General features: G+C 41.9%; 1 protein-coding gene across 1 annotated transcript in view; it reads right to left on the reverse strand.

Annotated features, from left to right (window-relative positions):
* Positions 1-25079, reverse strand: part of SLC30A9 (solute carrier family 30 member 9) — a 588622-nt gene that overhangs the window by 542226 nt on the left and 21317 nt on the right. Inside the window, exon 2 of the mRNA XM_053704010.1 lies at positions 5758-5919. Within this exon, the coding sequence (XP_053559985.1) occupies positions 5758-5919 (162 nt within the window). The remainder of the gene's footprint in view (positions 1-5757; positions 5920-25079) is intronic.

Genomic DNA, 25079 nt, shown 5'->3' on the forward strand with positions numbered 1-25079 from the left:
TCACACTGTAAAGCAGACAACTCCGAAACTCTTCGAGCCGAGGAGATAGCTACCAGAAACAGAACTTTCCAAGATAAAAGTTTAATATCTATGGAATGCAAAGGTTCAAACGGAACCCCTTGAAGAACTTTAAGAACTAAATTTAAACTCCATGGTGGAGCAACAGGTTTAAACACAGGCTTAATTCTAACTAAAGCCTGACAAAACGCCTGAACGTCTGGAACCTCAGCCAGACGTTTGTGCAAAAGAATAGACAGAGCAGAAATCTGTCCCTTTAAGGAACTAGCAGACAATCCTTTCACCAATCCCTCTTGGAGAAAGGATAAGATTCTAGGAATCCTGACCTTACTCCATGAGTAACCCTTGAATTCACACCAATGAAGATATTTACACCATATCTTATGATAGATTTTCCTGGTGACAGGCTTTCGAGCCTGAATTAAGGTATCAATGACTGACTCGGAAAAACCACACTTTGATAGAATCAAGCGTTCAATCTCCAAGCAGTCAGACGCAGAGAAATTAGATTTGGATGTTTGAAAGGACCTTGAAGAAGAAGGTCCTGCTCAGCGGCAGAGTCCATGGTGGAAAGGATGACATGTCCACCAGATCTGCATACCAAGTCCTGCGTGGCCACGCTGGAGCTATCAAAATCACTGAAGCTCTCTCCTGGTTGATCTTGGCAATCAGACAAGGGAGCAGAGGAAACTGTGGAAACACATAAGCCAGGCTGAAGGACCAGGGCACTGCTAGAGCATCTATCAGCACTGCCTTGGGATCCCTGTACCTGTAACGAGGAAGCTTGGCGTTCTGACGAGACGCCATGAGATCCAGTTCTGGTTTGCCCCAAAGTTGAATCAACTGGGCAAATACCTTCGGATGGAGCGCCCACTCCCCCAGATGAAAAGTCTGCCGACTTAGGAAATCCGTCTCCCAGTTCTCTACTTCTGGGATATGGATAGCTGAGAGATGGCAAGAATGAACCTCTGCCCATAGAATTATCTTTGAAACCTCCAACATCGCCAGGGGGCTCCTTGTACCCCCCTGATGGTTGATATAGGCTACAGTCGTGATGTTGTCCGACTGAAATCTGATTAACCTGACCGCAGCTAGCTGAGGCCAAGCCTGAAGAGCACTGAATATCGCTCTTAGTTCCAGAATGTTTATCGGAAGGAGGGCTTCCTCCTGAGTCCACGAACCCTGAGCCTTCAGGGAGTTCCAGACTGCGCCCCAGCCCAGAAGGCTGGCATCTGTCGTCACTATAGTCCATTCTGGCCTGCGGAAGCTCATTCCCCTGGACAGATGGACCCGAGATAGCCACCAGAGAAGAGAATCCCTGGTCTCTTGATCCAGATTTAACAGAGGGGACAAATCTGTGTAATCCCCATTCCACTGATTGAGCATGCAAAGTTGCAGTGGTCTGAGATGTAGGCGGGCAAACGGAACTATGTCCATTGCCGCTACCATTAAGCCGATTACTTCCATACACTGAGCCACTGACGGCTGAGAAGTGGAATAAAGAGCACGGCAGGAAGTTAGAAGCTTTGACAACCTGACCTCTGTCAGAAAAATCTTCATTTCTACTGAATCTATCAGAGTTCCTAGGAAGGAAACTCTTGTGAGAGGGGAGAGAGAACTCTTTTCTTCGTTCAGTTTCCACCCATGAGACCTCAGGAATGCCAGAACAATGTCCGTATGGGACTTGGCGATTTGAAAATTTGACGCCTGTACCAGAATGTCTAGGTAAGGAGCCACCGCAATGCCTCGTGGCCTTAGAACCGCCAGTAAGGACCCTAGAACCTTCGTAAAGATTCTTGGTGCCGTGGACAACCCGAAGGGAAGAGCCACAAACTGGTAATGCCTGTCTAGGAAGGCAAACCTAAGAAACCGATGATGATCTTTGTGTATCGGAATGTGAAGGTAAGCATCCTTTAAATCCACTGTAGTCATGTATTGACCCTCCTGGATCATAGGAAGGATGGTACGAATAGTTTCCATCTTGAAGGATGGGACCCTGAGAAATTTGTTTAGGATCTTGAGATCCAAGATTGGTCTGAAAGTTCCCTCTTTTTTTGGGAACTATAAACAGATTTGAATAGAATCCTTGCCCCTGTTCCTCCCTTGGAACTGGGTGGATCACTCCCATAACCAGAAGGTCTTGAGCGCAACGTAAGAATGCCTCTCTCTTTATCTGGTTTGCAGATAATTGTGAGAGATGAAATCACCCCTTTGGAGATGAGGCTTTGAAATCCAGAAGATATCCCTGGGAAACAATCTCCAGAGCCCAGGGATCCTGGATGTCTCTTGCCCAAGCCTGGGCAAAGAGAGAAAGTCTGCCCCCTACTAGATCCGGTCCCGGATCGGGGGCTACTCCTTCATGCTGTCTTAGAAGCGGCAGCAGGTTTTTTGGCCTGCTTTCCCTTGGTCCAAGCCTGGTTAGGTTTCCAGACTGGCTTGGACTGGGCAAAATGTCCTTCTTGTTTTGCAGTAGAGGAAGTTGAAGCTGCGCCAAACAAAAATTAGTCTGTTTGGTCCTTAATTTCTTGGACCTATCCTGGGGAAGGGCGTGGCCTTTTCCTCCAGTAATATCAGAAATTATCTCCTTCAGCCCAGGCCCGAATAGGGTCTGCCCTTTGAAGGAGATGTTGAGAAGCTTAGACTTTGAAGTAACGTCAGCTGACCAGGATTTAAGCCATAGCCCCCTACGCGCCTGAATGGCAAAACCTGAATTCTTAGCCGTTGGCTTTGTTAAATGAAAGACGGCGTCAGAAATAAATGAATTGGCTAACTTAAGAGCTTTAAGCCTATCTAGGATATCATCCAACTGGGTCTCCACCTGTAGAGCCTCTTCAAGAGACTCGAACCAGAAAGCCGCTGCAGCAGTGACTGGGGCAATGCATGCAAGAGGCTGGAGAATAAAACTTTGTTGTATAAAGATTTTCTTAAGGAAACCCTCTAATTTTTTATCCATTGGATCTAGGAAAGCAAAACTGTCCTCGACGGGGATAGTTGTACGCTTAGCTAGGGTAGAGACTGCTCCCTCCACCTTAGGGACCGTCTGCCACGAGTCCCGTGTAGCGGAATCTATGGGAAACATCTTTTTAAAAGCAGGAGGGGGAGAGAACGGTACACCTGGTCTATCCCATTCCTTCGTAATAATTTCTGAAAACCTCTTAGGGATTGGAAAAACATCAGTGTAAACAGGCACTGCAAAGTATTTGTCCATTTTACACAATTTCTCTGGGACTACAATGGTGTCACAGTCATCCAGAGTCGCTAAAACCTCCCTGAGCAACAAGCGGAGGTGTTCAAGCTTAAATTTAAATGCTGTCATTTCAGAGTCAGACTGAAGTAACGCCTTCCCTGAATTAGAAATGTCACCCACAGATAGAAGCTCTCCTGCTTCGGCTTCTGTACATTGTGAGGGTATATCAGACATAGCTACTAAAGCGTCAGAAAGCTCTGTATTTGTTCTAACCCCAGAGCTGTCACGCTTTCCTTGTAACCCTGGCAGTTTGGACAATACCTCTGTGAGGGTATGATTCAGTGAGAAAAAGATAATAATATGGAATCTAAAAAGAAACCATAAGATTCAAATAACACAGGCGCTGAGCAGCTTAAAATAGAGAAATATAAAAAATAATAATTATTGAGCATATAACGCCAAATATATGTGCGAGTGATAACACCTGGTGCGAACTAGATAAACCAAAAAAGTGCTAACAGCAAGGGAATAATAAAAGTGTATAAATTTAATTGCATAAGTGAAACAAATAAAATACAAAAAGTATATTTTGCAAACACGATGGCGCTGATCAGACGCAATATTGGAGTGTAGTATACAAACAGCAACAATGTGTCATAATATACAATACAAATGTAACAATATGAAGAGTGTGGTGGTAATCGATTTCCTGATAAGATTCGATGTGGCGGTTTTTGAATTAGCCCAGATTTGAAGAAGGATTTTGATCTTCAGTTGGAGACCGGAGGTCGGTGGTTTAGTCCTATACGTTCCTCTCAGTGGCATAAAAACTCCAAACCGCAGGAAGCAGAAAATTCAGCCCAGAAAGGATAGTTGCAAACACCTTTGCACACAGGTAACTGGGAAACTGCACCTACGGAGGCCGGAGAGAGACAAAAACAAAATAGAGCAGAGCAACGCGTTTCAACCCGTAAACAGGGTCTTTTTCAAGCTCAGGGTATGATTCATAACTGCCGCCATGTCTTGTAAGGTAAACGCATTGGACGCTCCAGATGTACTTGGCGTCACTTGCGCGGGAGATATAGGTGCTGACACATTGGGAGAGCTAGGTGGTTTAATCTCCCTTTTGTCAGTCTGAGAAACCTCTGGTGATAAATCTTTAAAAGCCATAATATAATCATTATAACTTATAGATAGGTCAGTGCATTTGGTACACATTCTAAGAGGGGCTTCCACAATGGCTTCTAAACATAATGAACAAGGAGTTTCCTCTATGTCAGACATGTTTAACAGACTAGTAATGAGACCAGCAAGCTTGGAAAACACTTTAATAAATGTGAAAAAGCAATTAAACAAAAACGGTACTGTGCCTTTAAGAGAAAAAAACTATCACATAAACTGCAAAATAGTGTTAAAAAGTAGTAAACTCTACGAAATTTTTACAGTGTGTATAAGGGACTAAAGCAGCATTGCACCCACTTGCAAATGGATGATTAACCCCTTAGGCCCCAAACCGGATTAGAAAAACGGTAAAACCGTTAAAAAACAGTCAAACACACTGCCACAGCTCTGCTGTGGCTCCTACCTGCCCTTAAACACGATTTTTGCAGGAAAAAAACCCTCTATAGTGGTCCTAGATGCCAGAGGACTCCTTTAGGGAAGCATAATGTCTCAGTCTGAATATCAACTGCGCATAAAGTGCGCGAAAATAGGCCCCTCCCACCATGCACTCAATGTCAGAGGGCCTTAAAAAAGTACTCCTAGGAGTAATCTAACAAGCCATGTGGAAAAACTAGGCCCCAAATAAAGATTTATCAGATTTTTCTGTAAGTTATGCAAACGTTTTTACACTAAGTAATATGAGAGTTAACATGAATATTACCCTTATCGTGTAAGCATGATCCCAGTCGTTGTTAAATCACTGTATCAGGCTTACCTCAAATATACCAGGCACTGTCAGCATTTTCTAGACAAAAATATATTGAACATACCTCAAAGCAGGTGATCTGCAAACCGTCCCCCCAACTGAAGTTTTCTTTCCATACTCTTCAGTTATGTGTGAGAACAGCAATGGACCTTAGTTACAAACCGCTAAGATCATCAACCTCCAGGCAGATTCTTCTTCCAATTTCTGCCTGAGAGTAAAACAGTACAACGCCGGTACCGTTTAAAAATAACAAACTCTTGATTGAAGGTAAAAACTACACTAAGTCACCACATATCTCTTGATACTTCCTTTCTTGTCGAGAGCTGCAAGAGAATGACTGGGGGTGGCAGTTAGGGGAGGAGTTATATAGACAGCTCTGCTGTGGGTGTCCTCTTGCAACTTCCTGTTGGGAAGGAGAATATCCCACAAGTAATGGATGAACCCGTGGACTGGATACACCTTTACAAGAGAAATCTGAGTCTAAAGATAGATCACTTAAGCAAAGAAGTTCAATACAATATGAAATGATTAAAGTAATCATATAAAGACAGATATTAATAAGAGTTCTGACAAAGGAAAAAGATCAAAAATAAATTGGGTTTAAAGTTTATAAAAAAAACAAGACCTGCTGTAGATGTATTAGAAGAGCTTGCATCACTGGATTCTTTTGATTTGTCCCCATCTTTCGTATCATTTGAAGAATAAAGTCTTATTTGTGCTTGAACCGGCAAGCGGCTTGATGACAACAAGCATAGCAGTCTTCTGTTTTTCAGTGAGCTCTGCAAACCTAAACAAACAAACAATACACAGTTACAATATAATCTAATTAGACATTACTTTTCAGTATAATTGGCATGAATGGATAAAAGATTAGCAGCCTTTTCAGGGACAATTACGTCTCTTAACCAAAAAGAAGACCATGTACAAGAATCACAGAGATGGGGGACTGGGAGTTCTCTTGTTTGACTATTGCTATACTGCTATTTCTGTACAAAGGATATTAGATTGGCACCAAAACAGCAGAACTAAAGTATGGATTTTGATAGACTCACATATCTTACAAGTGCCTTCTGCAGGCGTTCTCTGTCGGGTACCTGGGAAATGCCGACCTGAATCATCTAGCTCCTTCCCTCTTTTTAACAACATGTTCCGCCTTTGGAATAGAATTCCGAGTAGATATCAAAAACCACCTTCCTTGTGATCCCCGCTTTCTCAAATTTCCATAAATGCAGAGATGGTGAGAGGTCAACGAGACATAGGATGCCATAAAAGAACACACCATTTGAGCTCCTACTTCTCTGTCTACCTTATGCAATTTACTCTAAATGCGCCAAAATTTTGATAGCCAAATATTGGAAATCAAGTATTGTCCATAATATTTATTTGTGGATAGATCAGATGGAAAGTCTCTTGCCTTTAGAAGGATATAGCTATTTTAGACTTAAAGGGACAGTCTACTCCAGAACTGTTATTGTTTAAAAAGATGTATAATCCCTTAATTAATTACCCATTCCCCAATTTTGCATTACCAACAGTTATATTAATACAATTTTTACCTCTGTGATTACCTTGTATCTAAGCCTCTACAGACTGCCCCCTTATTTCAGTTCTTTTGACAGACTTGCATTTTAGCCAATCAGTGCCCTCTCACATGTAACTCCACAGGCATGAGCACAATGTTATCTATATGGCACACATGAACTAACCCCCTCTAGCTGTGAAAAACTTTCAAATGCATTCAAATAAGAGGCGGTCTTCAAGGGCTTTGAAATGAGCCTCCTAAGTTTAGCTTTCAACTAAGAATACCAAGAGGACAAAGCAAATTTGATGATAAAAGTAAAAAAAAAATTACATGCCCTATCAGAAATCACAAAAGTTTAATTTTGACTAGACTGTCCCTTTAAACAATTAGATATGTTCCACAATATTACATTTTTACTGGGGATCCTACAGTAAAGCTTTTGCGAAGACCGTACTTAATAAAGACCAAAACAGACCTACATAATATTACTATTGTGAGGGGCCTCAGGGGGACCCGCTGGGTGAGTGGGTGGAGGAATATGGAGCCCCTGGAACTCTAATGTACTGGACTCAATATAAATAAAAGACTCAACACTCAACATTTGGAAACAATACATTAAATTGTTTGCCAGAATTTTTATACCAGCATGTTTAATTTGTACATCTTTTATTCTTTATCTGTATACCCTGTAGCATTTGTGTTTTTTTCAATAAAAATTGGAAAAATAAAAGGATTAACAGCCTGCACTTAAACCTAACACTTGAGCAAATACACTTAATTAAACCAGAAAGACCATAATATAAACAATTAATACAATGCTAACACAACAATAAACCTACTGACAAATTACTTGGCCCAGATGTACATCATAGATTAATTAAATATTGGTCTGCTTTCCAGTATCATGGTCTCATCAATTAAAGCTAGCAATCACACATAATTTCAATACTTTGAATTGCGAGTGGGATGATCGGATTTGTAGTCCCCATGGACAAAATGACAAAGTGCAATGTCAGGGTTATGGCTTCAGAATGCTTATGTGCTCATTTTAAATGACAATATGAAGGTAGGCAAAGGGGGTACAGCTCCCAAATCTTAACACAAACTATTTTTGAGGAGTCATGGATTTCACCATGGATTACACCAGTATGAAACACAAGTCTCAGCATTATTTCTATCTGTGTCAATACCTTTATCACCTAGTTTATCTTTAATCATACAGTAGTACTGTGATTAAGTGTGGGACAGAAAGCCTAGAATTGTGTAAAACATAAGTAACAGGCTTTTTTTTGCTGCTGATGAAAAGTATCTGGCAGATTTCAAGTACACCATGAAAAGTTAGATCAAAAAATATCAGTTGTGGTAGCCAGTGCAGGGTAACACTGCAGTCTTACAGCTCTGCTAGGTCATTTTACCACCCTAATACTAATGGTGATAGGCCCAGGACCACACCAGGGTCTCTTCCTCCCTGAGTCCATAACCTACAGCTACTAATTGGCCTATCGTTATTTGGCCAAATGCTGTAACCAACTCTTCCATTTTTTTTTTAATACAGCTGTGTGCTTGTAAGAGAGTGTCATACTTTCTATGTGTTGTGTTAATTTTGTTTTGTAATTTTCCCTATGAACTTAGCACCCAGATTGGTCTGGGGTTAACTGAGTCCCAGAAAGCTGTGCAGCTGTCTGTAAGTGCTGGTGAACACCAAGGGCTGTTTTGCAAAGTCATTAGATGTGTACTCTGCCCAGTTTGACAGTGTAGTCCATTTCTGTGTTTTGTATAGGTCTAGGGAAAATACAAAAGGTATGTGCCACCATTGTTTGTATATAAAGTGAAGGCATGGCATTGTGTGGCTGTAGTTTAGGGACCCAGGGAGGAAGAAACCTTGATGTGGTTCTGGGTCTATTACCATTTAGCCAAATGCTGTAACTAACTCTTCCATTTCACTTTTAATCTAGCTGTGTGCTTCCAAGAGTGCCAGAAAGTGTCACACACACTTAACTCACTGCGTGGGTACTGATCACGTGTAATTAAACGCAGTAGAGGGATTAAATAACTTTCCAGTTTACTTCAGTTATCTAATGTGCTGCTCCTGAGCCTACCTAGGTATCCTTTGTAACAAAGGATACCAAGAGAATAAAGCAATTTACTACTAGAAACTAAATGCTGATTGGATGCTGCACGTATATGCCTCTTGTCGTCGGCTTACCCAATGAGTACAGCTTGTATGCTCTATCTGAATTATGAAGAAAAAAAATGTGGGTTTCATGTTGTTTTAATCTACTGTATTTGAAATAAAAGGAAATTAACTGAAACATTCACAAAGCCTGTGCATTCTAGTGTTGGCCGTATACAATGACACCGGTTTAACCTTTTTATACATGGCAAGAGAAACCAGATGTGTATCACTGTATTGTGCAAGTAATTCAGAATAGTGCTGTTATTTAGTTAGTACTGGTTAGTTCCAGAAATGCTCAAATAGACCTTTATACAGAATTTGCTTTCAAAAGCCTAAACAAAACATTCCATATCCACAATACAGATGAAAATGAAGCTAAACAGTAGTGGTGAATATTTTCACATCCATGGGTCTTCAGCATGTGCTTTATCGTAATCACTACAGAAAGCTGGAGACACCAAGCAATGAGAAAGTGACATAAAAGTTGTACTTTAAAAAGGGACAGTTTATGCCTTTACTACCCATTCCCCAGCTTTGACAACCAACGTTGTTATATCAATATATTTTATAACCTTTAAACTTGTAAATTTCTGACTGTTTCTAAGCCTCTGCAGGCCGCCTCTTATATCAGTACATTTTATCAGCAAGACAGTGCTAGTTTATGTGTGCCATAAACAATGCAAATTTGTTATTAGCACTGCGATAAGGGGCAGTCTGCAGAGGCTCAATTAAAAGGTAATCACAGAGGTAAACAGTAAATAGAACAGTGATGGTTATGCAAAACTGGGGAACTGGCAATAAAGGGATATTAACATCACCCTGGTCTCTTCATGCATACCACCCCCCCCCCCCATTCATATCAATATCACCCTGGTCTCTTCATGCATACCCCCCCTGCATATCAATAAAACCCTGGTCTCTTCATGCATAACCCCCTGCATATCAATATCACCCTGGTCTCTTTATGCATCCCCCGCATATCAATATCACCCTGGCCTCTTTATGCATCCCCCCCGCATATCAATATCACCCTGATCTGTTTATGCATAGCCCCCCACCCCTGCATATCAATATTACCCCAGTTTCTTTATGCATACCCCCCCCCCCCCCCCCCCCGCATATCAATATCTTTGATATCTTCAGCCAGGCTCCAGTTTCTGCGATGAGATTGCAGATCGCACTATGTTCTGCCTTGGGGCTTTCCAGTAAGTGTCCGTTTGTCCTCTTCCTTACAGTTTGAAAATAGTGGGTTTTTCAACTACTCCAGAGAGACTGGAGGTCATGTTGAATACTTCATCTGACTGACCCTTGTCACTTATATTTGTTCTTAATAGGCTATGACTGATTTTTCAAGGTATGTGTCCCTGGTTTTTCAATGACATTTTTCTTCTTAAAAGGGATAGTCTAGCCAAAATTAAACGGTCATGATTCAGATAGAGCATGCCATTTTAAACAACTTTCTAATTTACTCCTATTATCAATTTCATTTTGTATCTTTATCTGAAAAAGCAAGCCTAGGAGCTGGCCCATTGCTGTGTAAAAGGGGCACTTTTAATAATTATATTAGATGTTTACATTTGAAACAAATAAGTGTTAAAAGGGACATAAATCCCTAAATAAATTTTATGCACCTCCCCCTAATAATGGGTGCTGCTATTTTGGAACCTAGGTTACACTGCAGGTAAATCCAAAAAGTGATCCTCAGTGGTTAATTTGTAGTAGAAACTTTTATTGTACTTACAGTGAAAAAAGTCATACAAAACTAACCATGCATATCAAACGCATCCATGTGTTCGATATGCATGGTTGGTCTTGTATGACTTTTGTCACTGTACGCAAAATAAAAGTTTCTACTACGAATTAACCACCGAGGATCGTTTTTTTATTTATCATGTTTGTACCTTGAGGAGTTTGGGACGCTCCTTTTCCAATCCGAAGCCGCAATCTAAGGTCCTCTATGCTGGGTTTCAAAAAGGTCACATGACCATACCCAACGAGTCACACAACTCCACCAAGTGAAGTGCCTAACTACGGGAGCCTGACCGGCTGCTGGCGTCTTTTGCACATCTTGTGGAACTCGGATACACTACAACTGTGGGACACGGAATCAAAGCCCTAGAGGTACCGCTACATAAGAAGGTTAACGCCTTTACAACATAAGGTACTGTTTCGCCAGTATACTCCTTGACCGGCCGTACACTGTTTGTTCTACTGTTCTACTGATGCATGATACTATGTTGAAGCATCACTAACATTGCTACAGCCTGTGTTGCATTTTACACTATACAGCGTGACCCTGTGTTGGTAATTCACTGCGTGAACTGAGTATCTAAAGTAAACATTCGTCATTTGAATCTAAAACCCGGGCTGTTTATACACAAGCAGCGATTATTGTTTCTTTGAGCTGATACACTGCAGGTAGCTGAAGGAGAGTTGCTGCACATGTGCAAACACAACACTGAAATGCAGTGAAAGCTAGATTTCAGCATGGTGGCACCTATGGCTGTAGGGAGGCAGGAAATAACCTTAATTCTAAGGTTATAAAATATATTTAGTGGCAGCAGTGTTTGCACAATGTCAGTCATCGTTTAATGCATTCTTGCAAAACTACTGCTATATTGTACTTGAAACACAAGCATACTAACTACCTTGGTATTCTATTTAACAAAGGATACCAAGAGAACAAAGTAAATTTAATAATAGAAGTAAATTGGAAAGCTTTTTAAATTTAAAAAAAAAAAAAAAAAAAAAAAAAAAAATATAAAAAAAAAAATCACACTTCGAATACAAGAATAAATGTCTCCTCTGCTAAGATCAGTTATGGAAACTTAAGAGACGATAAAGTATCAATACCAAAGGACTTCAGGATTTTAAAAAAACTAAATTTATGCTTACCTGGTAAATGTATTTATTTCTTGACACGATGAGTCCACGGATCATCATAATTACTGTTGGGAATATCACCCCTGCCCAGCAGGAGGCGGCAAAGAGCACCACAGCAGAGCTGTTAAATATCTCCTCCCTTCCCTCCAACCCCAGTCATTCGACCGAAGTAAAGGAGCGAAAAGAAGAAACAAGGTGCAGAGGTGTCTGAAGTTTATAACATACTAACAACCTGTCTAAATAACAGGGTGGGCCGTGGACTCATCGTGTCAAGAAAGAAAGAAATTTATCAGGCAAGCATAAATTTTGTTTTCTTTCTTATGACACGATGAGTCCACAGATTATCATAATTACTGTTGGGAATCAATACCAAAGCTAGAGTACACAGATGATAAGGGAGGGCCGAGACAGGAAACCTAAACGGAAGGCACCACTGCTTGAAAAAAAAAAAAAAAAAAAAACTTAGCCGATGCAAAAGAGTCAAATCTATAGAAGTTTGAAAAAGAAAGAATAGAGGACCAGGTTGCAACTTTCAAATCTGATCCATAAAAGATTTCATTGTGAATGCCCATAAGGTAAAGGAGTAGCAGTAACCTACTGTCTTTAACGTTAAACAGAAGACTGACGAAAAACCTTAGTCAGAGAATCATAATGCAAGTACCACGTCCTTCAAAGAAGGATTAGGACACCAGGAAGAATCACAATCTCCTAAATAAAGTTCTGCTCCGAAACTACTTTAGGGAGAAACCCTAATTTAGTATGTAAAAACTCACCTTATCTGATGAAAAATAAGTTAAGAAGGCTCATACTGTAAGGCCGAGAGCTCTGACTCCATGAGCAGAGAAAATAGCAACAAGAAACAAAAACTACTTGAAATCTTAAGGAATGCAACGGCTCAAACTGAGCCCCTTGAAAGACCTTAGAACTAAACTAAGACTCCAAGGAGAAGTAACCGAGTTGAACACAGGCCTGATCCTGACCAAGGCCTGACCAAACGATTGTACGTCTGGGATCCACCAGACGTTTAAGGAACACAATAGACAAGGCAGCTATTAGACCCTTTAGGGTAACTTGCCGATAATCCCGTCTCCAAACCTTCTTGGAGAAAGGATCTAAGTCTAAGACTCCGAACTCTACTCGAAGAATAGCCCATGGATTCACACCAGTATAAATATTTACGCCATATCTTATGGTAAACATTCCTAGTCACAGGATTACGAGCCTGAATCATGATCTCAATGACTGATTCCGAAAATCCACGCTTGGATAAAATAAAACGTTCCTCTACAAGTAGTCAGCTTCAGAGAAACTAGACTTGGATGAAAGAAGGGTCCTTGAAATAGAAGGTCCTTCCTCAACTGAAGTCTCCCAGGTGGAAGAGGTGACATGTCCACCAGGACTGTATACTAACTCCTGTGAGGCCACACAGGTGTAAAGAGGACCACCGACGCCCTCATCTGCTTAATTTGAGCCATAATTCGAGGAAGAGAAGCAAACGGAGGAAATAGGTATACAAGACTGAAAATCCAAGGTACCAATAGAGCGTCAATTAGTACAGCCTGAGGGTTCCTTGACCTCGACCCGTACCTCGGAAGCTTGGCATTCTGTCGAAAAACCATGAGATCCAATTCCAACTGACCCCCTTTGAGAATCAGGCTTGAAGAACACTTCCTGATGGAGTTCCCACTCCCCTGGGTGAAAGGTCTGCCTGCTAAAGAAGTCTGCCACCGAGATGACTACTTCTGGTATGTGGATTGCCGACAGACAGCAATTGTGGGTCTCAGTCCACTGAATGATCTTGGCTACCTCTGTGACTGCCAAAGAAATCAGAGTTCCTCCCTGACGTTGATGTAAGCCATGGAGGTTATATTACCCGACTGGAATCTGATGAACCAGGCCAAAGCTAACTGAGGCCAGGCCAGAAGGGGATGGAAGATTGTTCTCAATTCCAGATTGTTGATGGGTAGAACAGACTCCAACTGAGCCCACTGCTCCCCAGCCCAAAAGGTTGGCCTCTGTTGTCACAATCACCCAGGAAGAACTGTGAAAGCAGGTGCCCTGGGAGAGAAAACCACCAAAGTAGAAAATCCCTTGTCTCCTGCTCCAGCTGTAACCGTGGAGGCAAAACCGCATACTCTCCATTCCACCTGAGTAGGCTTTAACTGCAGAGTTCCTAGGTGGAACCGGGCAAACGGGATGATGTCCAATGCCGCTACCATCAGCCCAATTACCTCCATGCACAGGGCCACTAATGGACTGAAGTGCTAGGCAAGAATCGAAAATCTTTGATTTCCTGACTACTGTCACACTTCATTGATGAGGAAAGAAACATAGTTCTCCAAGAAAACTATTCCAAATATTCCTTCCATGCGCAAGACCGCAGGAAAGATAATCCCATTACCTTGAGTGATCTTGCTTATTGAAAGGAAGATGCCTGAACAAGAAATTCGTCCAGATAAGGTGCCACTGCAATGCCCCGCAATCAGAGCACCACCTGCAGGGATCCTAGAACCCTTGAGAAATTATTCTGGGAGCTGTGGCAAGGCCGAATGAAAGAACCATGAACTGGAAGGGTTTGTCTAGAAAAAGACACCTTAAAACTTGAGATGGTCCTTGTGGGTGGGAACATGCAAGTAAGCGTCCTTTAAATCCACCGTAGTCATAAACTGACCGTCTTGGACCAAGGAAAGAATGGCACAAATAGATTCCATCTTTTAGGACGGCACTCTTAGAAACTTGTTTAGACTCTTGAGATCTAAAAATTGGTCTGAAGGTTCCCTCCTTCTTGGGAACCACAAACAGAATAGAATCCCAGACTTCATTCCTGCAATAGAACAGGGACTATCACTCCCAGGTCGGAGAGGTTTCATACATAGTGTAAGAACGCCTCTCTTTTTCTGCAGATAACCTAGAAGGCAGAAACCTGCCCCTGGGAGAAAAGTTCTTGAACCCTAGTTTGTATCCCTGGGACACACTGTCCTCCCGAATCGGGGGCAGGCCCTTCATGCTGTCTTTGATTCACCAGCAGGCTTCTTGGATTGCTTTCCCCTATTCCAAGACTGACTGGGTCTCCAGGAAGGCTTAGACTGCTCCTGCTTGGAAGGAGTGGAAGGATTTCCTCTGAATTCTCAAAAGGAACAAAAATACTCCAACGTCCTTTTTGTTTATTTCTCTTATCCTGAGGGAGAGAATGTCCCTTACCTCCTGGAATATCAGAAAGTATCTCCGTCAAGCCAGGTCCAAACAAGGTCTTCCCCTTGTAAGAAAACGCCACAAGTTTAGCCATAACGCTCTGCGGGCCAAAATGCGGGCCAAAATGGCAAAGCCTGAATCTTAGCTCCCAGCTTAATAACCTGAAGGGAAGCATCTGTAATAAAGGAGTTTGCTACCTTAAGTGCCTTTATCCTATCCTGGATTTCTTTAAGAGAAGTGTCTGTCCGAATAGAAACAGACAACGCATCAACCCAGTACGCCGCCGCACTGGTGACAGTAGCAATACAAACTGCAGGTTGTTGTACCCTGGTTACCATTGCCAAGACTCCTTGCTATAGGAAGCATCTCTTTTTTTTTCTTATATTAAGAAATGGAGAAAAGGGGATACCCAGTTTCGAAATGATCTCTGTAGCCCTATCTTGTACAGGAGTTACTTCTACCAGAGGGCAAGTCAAAATCTTTGTATAGTTTACTTATTAGGATTGACTACACCAGTAATGTCGGAGTCGTCTAGGGTAGCAAAAACCTCCTTAAGTAACAAACAGAGGTGTAAAAGCTTCAACTGAAAGAAACAACTTCAGTATCAGATAAAGGTATTACACAGACTGAGTCTGAAATTCCCCCTTATGTGCTACCGAAGTATCTTCCTCTTCAAGGAAGAAACATTCGGAATAGCTACTACTGTATCAGCAACGTTATTCGCGGATTAAATACATTTCCTCAAGCGCTTTCCCTGCAGCATGGGAAAAGCAGACAATGCATCAGAAATCGCCGATGTACATTAGAGAAGCGATGTCTTGCAAAGTAACTCCAGGAGGAGTTTGAGAGGAAGGGCAGGGCACTGCATGTGTGGGCTATAAAATGTTTGGACAATTTGAGGAGAAATTTGCGGTATATATTGAGCATTGTCAATAGTCTCCTGAATAGCATCCGCCTTAGCAGGAGTTGGCTCAGAAAAGAAAAATATGTTTTCCCTATAATTATAGTTCTCTCACAACATAAGGAACATAAAAAGGGATTGGTGGTTCCACATTTGAATCAAAAACATAAGGAGACACTTAGCAGGACCTCTTGGTCCATTCTGACTCACATATGGATGATTAATAAAAAAAAAAAAAAGTCTTAAATTTTATTAATAAAATTTTTTTTAAAAAAACACGTTACTGTCCCTTTAAATTTTAAAACGTAACTTTTTTATTTATGTGTGCAGAAATGGTTAAATAGGTACTCATATACTGCAGAACCCCTCTACACCTCCGCATAACTTTTGCTGAGGTGCCTGCCAGCCCTTCTGACACCGGTTAAATTCTCAGTAAAAAATCCGGACCCTCCGTCCCCTATAGTTAACTTTAAGGCATAGACTTTCCAACTAATATTGCCATCTGCCTCCATTATTTGCCTGTGTTTAACATGGGTGATTTTAGTATAGCATAGCTGGTATAGTGTGGCTTTTCATTATAAAGGTGCTTCTAAAGGTTCTGTGTATTTTTGTTCTTTATCGGTCGATGCTGAATTATATTGAATTCACTTTACTAGAGAGTTCTGAGTGGTGAAATGTACACGGTAACCGATCTTTGTTATTCTGCTTACTCAGTTGAGAATCTACTAATGTTTCTGCTAGGGGTAAACTACCTGTGATATAGTATTGTTAAGCATAGTAAACCCACTTGTTTTGAACTTCCCTTAACGTTTTGATATACGATTCTACCAGTCACTAACATAACCCCCTGTTGACACATTTTAGGATAAGTCCCTAGACCTCCTAAGTTGTCAATTGGTGCATAGTCTTCACTGCCATTGTTTTTAACATTCCCTGAGGCCCTGTTTTATCTTTCATGACGTTCGTATAAAGATATTTATAAGTATTTCCGTATATGGCTCTGCCCCTCCAAACCCCCCCTCATTTTAAGAGCGGTGTTTACCCGCTGAACTTTCCCCCCCTCCATAACGTGTATTCATTCCTTTTATTTTTGCAGCTCATAAAGAGCTATGCATCTGACCGTCAGTTATTTGCTATATCAATAGGCCATCTGGCCTAAAACTAAGCCTTTACTAGGTCAGTCACTTATGCTAATAGATTATAAAAACGAGGTTTCATCTGCCCATCTATGGTGAATTTTATAACTGTTGATATATGTTGTTCAATTGTATTTGTGTTTCTTACTGCTATCAAAAGGCGATCTATGTCGTAAGTTTATTGTACAAAACCTCAATAAAAAAATAAATAAAAAAAAAAAACCTCCGTCCCTTCCGAAAATCGGAAGTGTTAGGAAAGCGGTGCGCAACTCAAATTGGCGCCACACATAGCTCCGCCCATCGTGGGCGTTTCAATAGTAATCTCCCGGTCGCCATTTTACTATACAAACACTCTGTGAAGTTAAACCACCGGGAGAATGATTAACAGACTGACCAGCTTTAGCTTTCTAGGCAGCTGCTTAGCCCGTGTGTCATAAGATATTAGTGAAACCACCTCACTAAAATGTCTCCAGAAGTACCGCCTATCATGGGCGTGCCATTAACTAATCTCCTGGTCGGTTATTAATAGTTATGAAACCGCCGGGAGATGTGACTCACATATAAAATTCAGCCCCAGTGCCTGCGTCCAAGCTGCCCATAATGTCCCCTAAGTCTCTAGGAGAATTTATACCTCTTTCATAAAGAGCCTAATTTAAATGAGGTCTGTTATAAAAAATAAAGTGCCTACCCTTTTTCTGAGTTTTCTTTCTACCCCCAGAAATAAAGCCAGCACTTACCTCATCTCCTGCCTGACAGCATGTCAGTTCCAGGTTTAAGAGGTCCTCTCCCTCACATGGACCTGTGAAATAAATGAAAGTCCTGAGTAAAGATCCCTCAGGTTTTCAGGATAAGGGCAGCATCAGTATATGGGAGGCGCAGTGAGAATTATGTCTCACAAGTTCCCATTGCTCTAAAGCCCCCACTGCTCTACTGAAGAGACTGATATGGACTACAGCTACACCCTAGAACAAAGCAGTACAATCTTGTACTACTTTTAAAAATAATAAACTCTTGATTGAAGAATCTTTCTAACACCTAATTTACCACCTCCTTGCTCTTAACGTAGGCAAAGAGAATGACTGGGGTGGGAGGGAAGGGAGGAGATATGTAACAGCTCTGCTGTGGTGCTCTTTGCCGCCTCCTGCTGGTCAAGAGTGATATTCCCAACAGTAATTATGATGATCCGTGGACTCATCGTGTCATAAGAAAGAAAAAGTTCTACGGTAACTTTGGAAGCCTTATTTATAGCCAGTCAGAAAACTCTTATACCCTCACCATAAGGATGAAATGATTCCTTCTGAAACATATTAGCAAGAAGCGGCTATGGTATGATTATGACTGACTGAACAATCCTCTAATCCAGGTTTTCTAAAAACTATACTTATGGTTGCTATTTTATAAATACCACGATTGCCCCAACGAACAGGACTGCCTAGAAGGGATGTAATCAAGAACTTAATTTATGGCAATGTATGGGATTTGATGAAATGTAAAATAACCTTTCAGTATAGACACTCAGACTTTAGGAACTATCAGGAAAGTCTTTGGAGAACCAAACTTCTGTTAACAGTACAATAAAAGTAAAATTCTAAGTTTTAAAATTCATATACACCATGCCATTTAAAAAAACTTTACAACTTACTTCTTTTATCAAATTTGCTTTGTTCTTTTGGTATCCTTTGTTGAAAAGCATACCTAGGTAGGCTCAGGAGCAGCAATGCACTGCTGGGAGTTAGATGCTGATTAGAGGCGGCACATATATTACTCTTGTGAACAAAGGAAACATTGGAGGAGCACCAGCCAGGACAAATCCATAACTCTGGTAATCAAAAAACGTAGCTTTTATTCAACAGCAGCATGCTTAAAAAAAGTAATACATCGAAACAACGTCATTTCAAAATGAGAATTAGCCGTAATCATAGCATAAGGATTCTGCTTTCCTTTCTTTTATTTAAAACAATTACGCTCTTCCTATTGGTCATACAATTTGATACACCTCCTCCGCTATTGGACGCTTGCACTATCATTACGCTTAATATACCTGCTGTGATCACTATCCTCAACAAGTGTGAACAAAAGAAACATTGAAGAGCACCAGCCAGGACAAATTTATAACTCTGGTAATCATAAAACATCGCTTTTATTTAAAGGGACGCTGTAGTCAAATATACACTTGTGTTGTAACAACAGTATACCAATAAATAAATCTTTTTTTCAAAGTAGATCCTATTTCAAATCTTTATCGTTTGCAATATATCAGTTTTAGAATGTTTACCTTTTTCCAAACCCACTGATTTATACTCCGTAACTGTATTCCAATCCTGGAGGACAACTCCAGTTGGAACATGGCGACTACCGGACGCAATGCGCATGCGCGATTTCACGCACCGTCATCGGCAATGTCACCTTCTTATATGAATAAATTGCAAAGTAATGTGCGCATGCGTTATTTTCTCTCTGCTGTCGGTGATGTCGGCTTCTCTGCTGCAGTACGCGCATGCGATACTAATAGAAAACAATTGCGCATGCGTTTAATGACAAAATTTTATTTTAATTACATGCTAATACTGGGCTTACGATTGGCCAGTATGTTATTGCTTAGACGGCCCACATTTAAGGGCTGGATAACGTGATGTCATTGACATAAAAACATAATTTATGCTTACCTGATAAATTTATTTCTCTTGTAGTGTATCCAGTCCACGGATCATCCATTACTTGTGGGATATTCTCCTTCCTAACAGGAAGTTGCAAGAGGATCACCCACAGCAGAGCTGCTATATAGCTCCTTCCCTCACTGCCATATCCAGTCATTCGACCGAAACAAGACGAGAAAGGAGAAACCATAGGGTGCAGTGGTGACTGTAGTTTAATTAAAATTTAGACCTGCCTTAAAAAGGACAGGGCGGGCCGTGGACTGGATACACTACAAGAGAAATAAATTTATCAGGTAAGCATAAATTATGTTTTCTCTTGATAAGTGTATCCAGTCCACGGATCATCCATTACTTGTGGGATGACAATACCAAAGCTAAAGTACACGGATGATGGGAGGGACAAGGCAGGAACTTAAACGGAAGGAACCACTGCCTGTAGAACCTGTCTCCCAAAAACAGCCTCCGAAGAAGCAAAAGTGTCAAATTTGTAAAATTTTGAAAAGGTGTGAAGCGAAGACCAAGTCGCAGCCTTGCAAATCTGTTCAACAGAGGCCTCATTTTTAAAGGCCCAGGTGGAAGCCACAGCTCTAGTAGAATGAGCTGTAATCCTTTCAGGGGGCTGCTGTCCAGCAATCTCATAGGCTAAGCGTATTATGCTCCGAAGCCAAAAGTAGAGGGAGGTTGCCGAAGCTTTTTGACCTCTACTCTGTCCAGAGTAAACGACAAACAGGGCAGATGTTTGACGAAAATCTTTAGTAGCCTGTAAGTAAAACTTCAAGGCACGGACTACGTCCAGATTATGCAAAAGACGTTCCTTCTTTGAAGAAGGATTAGGACACAATGATGGAACAACAACCTCTTGATTGATATTCCTGTTAGAAACCACCTTAGGTAAAAACCCAGGTTTGGTACGCAGAACTACCTTGTCTGAATGAAAAATCAGATAAGGAGAATCACAAAGTAAGGCAGATAACTCAGACTCTTCGAACCGAGGAAATAGCCATCAAAAACAGAACTTAGCAAGATAAAAGTTTAATATCAATGGAATGAAGGGGTTCAAACGGAACTCCCTGAAGAACTTTAAGAACCAAGTTTAAGCTCCACGGGGGAGCAACAGTTTTAAACACAGGCTTAATCCTAACCAAAACCTGACAAAATGCCTGGACGTCTGGAACCTCTGCCAGATGCTTGTGCAAAAGAATAGACAGAGCAGAGATCTGTCCTTTTAAAGAACTAGCTGATAAGCCTTTGTCCAAACCCCAAGTAACTCTTGGATTCACACCAATAAAGATATTTACGCCATATCTTATGGTAGATTTTCCTGGTGACAGGCTTCCGAGCCTGTATTAAGGTATCAATGACCGACTCGGAGAAGCCACGCCTTGATAGAATCAAGCGTTCAATCTCCATGCAGTCAGTCTCAGAGAAATTAGATTTGGATAATTGAAAGGACCTTGTATTAGAAGGTCCTGCCTCAGAGGCAGAGTCCATGGTGGAAGAGATGACATGTCCACTAGGTCTGCATACTGGGTCCTGCGTGGCCACGCAGGCGCTATCAGAATCACTGATGCTCTCTCCTGTTTGATTTTGGCAATCAGTCGAGGGAGCAGAGGAAACGGTGGAAACACATAGGCCAGGTTGAAGAACCAAGGAGCTGCTAGAGCATCTATCAGCGTTGCTCCAGGGTCCCTGGACCCGTAACAAGGAAGCTTGGCGTTCTGGCGAGACGCCATGAGATCCAGTTCTGGTTTGCCCCAACGATGGACCAGTTGAGCAAACACCTCTGGATGGAGTTCCCACTCCCCCGGATGAAAAGTCTGACGACTTAGAAAATCCGCCTCCCAGTTCTCTACGCCTGGGATGTGGATCGCTGACAGGTGGCAAGAGTGAGACTCTGCCCAGCGAATTATCTTTGAGACCTCTAACATCGCTAGGGAACTCCTGGTTCCCCCTTGATGGTTGATGTAAGCCACAGTCGTGATGTTGTCCGACTGAAATCTAATGAAAGCTCAGTGTTGCTAACTGAGGCCAAGCTAGAAGAGCCTTGAATATTGCTCTTAACTCCAGAATATTTATTGGGAGTAATTTCTCCTCCTGAGTCCACGATCCCTGAGCCTTCAGGGAGTTACAGACTGCGCCCCAACCTAGAAGGCTGGCATCTGCTGTTACAATCGTCCAATCTGGCCTGCGAAAGGTCATACCCTTGGACAGATGGACCCGAGAAAGCCACAAGAGAAGAGAATCTCTGGTCTCTTGATCCAGATTTAGTAGAGGGGACAAATCTGAGTAATCCCCATTCTACTGACTTAGCATGCATAATTGCAGCGGTCTGAGATGCAGGCGCGCAAATGGCACTATGTCCATTGCCGCTACCATTAAGCCGATTACTTCCATGCACTGAGCCACTGACGGGCGTGGAATGGAATGAAGGACACGGCAAGCATTTAGAAGTTTTGATAACCTGGACTCCGTCAGGTAAATTTTCATCTCTACAGAATCTATAAGAGTCCCTAGGAAGGAGACTCTTGTGAGTGGTGATAGAGAACTCTTTTCCACGTTCACTTTCCACCCATGCGACCTCAGAAATGCCAGAACTATCTCTGTATGAGACTTGGCAATTTGAAAGCTTGACGCCTGTATCAGGATGTCGTCTAGATACGGAGCCACCGTTATGCCTCGCGGTCTTAGAACCGCCAGAAGTGAGCCCAGAACCTTTGTAAAAATTCTCGGGGTAGTGGCCAACCCGAAGGGAAGAGCTACAATTTGGTAATGCCTGTCTAGAAAGGCAAACCTTAGGAACCGATGATGATCTTTGTGAATCGGTATGTGAAGGTAGGCATCCTTTAAGTCCACTGTGGTCATGTACTGACCCTCTTGGATCATGGGTAGGATGGTCCGAATAGTTTCCATTTTGAATGATGGAACTCTGAGGAATTTGTTTAAGATCTTTAGATCCAAGATTGGTCTGAAGGTTCCCTCTTTCTTGGGAACCACAAACAGATTTGAATAAAATCCCTGTCCTTGTTCCGTCCGCGGAACTGGATGGATCACTCCCATTACTAAAAGGTCTTGCACACAGCTTAGGAATGCCTCTTTCTTTATCTGGTTTGCTGATAACCTTGAAAGATAAAATCTCCCTTGTGGAGGAGAAGCTTTGAAGTCCAGAAGATATCCCTGAGATATGATCTCCAACGCCCAGGGATCCTGAACATCTCTTGCCCACGCCTGGGCGAAGAGAGAAAGTCTGCCCCCCACTAGATCCGTTTCCGGATAGGGGGCCGTTCCTTCATGCTGTCTTGGGGGCAGCAGCAGGCTTTCTGGCCTGCTTGCCCTTGTTCCAGGACTGGTTAGGTTTCCAGGCCTGTCTGGAATGAGCAACAGTTCCCTCTTGTTTTGAAGTGGAGGAAGTTGATGCTGCTCCTGCCTTGAAATTTCGAAAGGCACGAAAATTAGACTGTTTGGCCTTTGATTTGGCCCTGTCCTGAGGAAGGGTCGCCTCCAGTAATGTCAACAATAATTTCCTTCAAGCCAGGCCCGAATAAGGTCTGCCCCTTGAAAGGAATGTTGAGTAATTTAGACTTTGAAGTCACGTCAGCTGACCAGGATTTAAGCCATAGCGCCCTACGTGCCTGCATGGCGAATCTGGAATTCTTAGCCGTTAGTTTAGACAAATGAACAATGGCATCAGAAACGAATGAGTTAGCTAGCTTAATCGTTCTAAGCTAGTCAATAATTTCATTCAATGGAGCCGTCTGGATGGCCTCTTCCAGGGCCTCAAACCAGAATGCCGCCGCAGCAGTGACAGGCGCAATGCATGCAAGGGGCTGTAAAATAAAACCTTGTTGAATAAACATTTTCTTAAGGTAACCCTCCATTTTTTATCCATTGGATCTGAAAAAGCACAACTGTCCTCAACCGGGATAGTGGTACGCTTTGCTAAAGTAGAAACTGCTCCCTCCACCTTAGGGACCGTCTGCCATAAGTCCTGTGTAGTGGCGTCTATTGGAAACATTTTTCTAAATATAGGAGGTGGGGAAAAGGGCACACCGGGTCTATCCCACTCCTTGCTAATAATTTCTGTAAGCCTTTTAGGTATAGGAAAAACGTCAGTACACACCGGCACCGCATAGTATCTATCCAGCCTACACAATTTCTCTGGAATTGCAAATGTGTTACAGTCATTCAGAGCAGCTAATACTTCCCCAAGCAATACACGGAGGTTCTCAAGCTTAAATTTAAAATTAGAAATCTCTGAATCAGGTTTCCTCGAGTCAGAGATGTCACCCACAGACTGAAGCTCTCCGTCCTCATGTTCTGCATACTGTGACGCAGTATCAGACATGGCTCTAACAGCATTTGCGCGCTCTGTGTCTCTCCTAACCCCAGAGCTATCGCGCTTGCCTCTTAATTCAGGCAATCTAGATAATACCTCTGACAGGGTATTATTCATGATTGCAGCCATGTCCTGCAAGGTAATCGCTATGGGCGTCCCTGATGTAATTGGCGCCATATTAGCGTGCGTCCCCTGAGCGGGAGGCGAAGGGTCTGACACGTGGGGAGAGTTAGTCGGCATAACTTCCCCCTCGACAGAACCCTCTGGTGATAATTCTTTTATAGATAAAGACTGATCTTTACTGTTTAAGGTGAAATCAATACATTTAGTACACATTCTCCTATGGGGCTCCACCATGGCTTTCAAACATATTGAACAAGTAGGTTCCTCTGTGTCAGACATGTTTAAACAGACTAGCAATGAGACTAGCAAGCTTGGAAAACACTTTAAAACAAGTTTACAAGCAATATAAAAAAACGTTACTGCGCCTTTAAGAAACACAAATTTTCCCAAATTTTGAAATAACAGTGAAAAAATGCAGTTACACTAACGAAATTTTTACAGTATATGTAATAAGTTAGCAGAGCATTGCACCCACTTGCAAATGGATGATTAACCCCTTAATTCCAAAAACGGAATAACAAATGACAAAAACGTTTTTTAAACAGTCACAACAACTGCCACAGCTCTACTGTGGCTTTTTACCTCCCTCAATACGACTTTTGAAGCCTTTTGAGCCCTTCAGAGAAGTCCTGGATCATGCAGGAAGAAGCTGGATGTCTGTGTCTGTAATTTTTGCTGTGCAAAAAAACACCAAAATAGGCCCCTCCCACTCATATTACAACAGTGGGAAGCCTCAGGGAACTGTTTCTAGGCAAAATTCAAGCCAGCCATGTGGAAAAAACTAGGCCCCAATAATTGTTATCACCAAACATATGTAAAAAACGATTAAACATGCCAGCAAACGTTTTAAAATACACTTTTATAAGAGTATGTATCTCTATTAAGAAGCCTGATACCAGTCGCTATCACTGCATTTAAGGCTTTACTTACATTACTTCGGTATCAGCAGCATTTTCTAGCAAATTCCATCCCTAGAAAAATATTTTGACTGCACATACCTTATTACAGGAAAACCTGCACGCTA

This window comes from Bombina bombina, chromosome 2 (genome assembly GCF_027579735.1).
Source record: "Bombina bombina isolate aBomBom1 chromosome 2, aBomBom1.pri, whole genome shotgun sequence".
NCBI classification, from domain to species: Eukaryota; Metazoa; Chordata; class Amphibia; order Anura; family Bombinatoridae; genus Bombina; species Bombina bombina.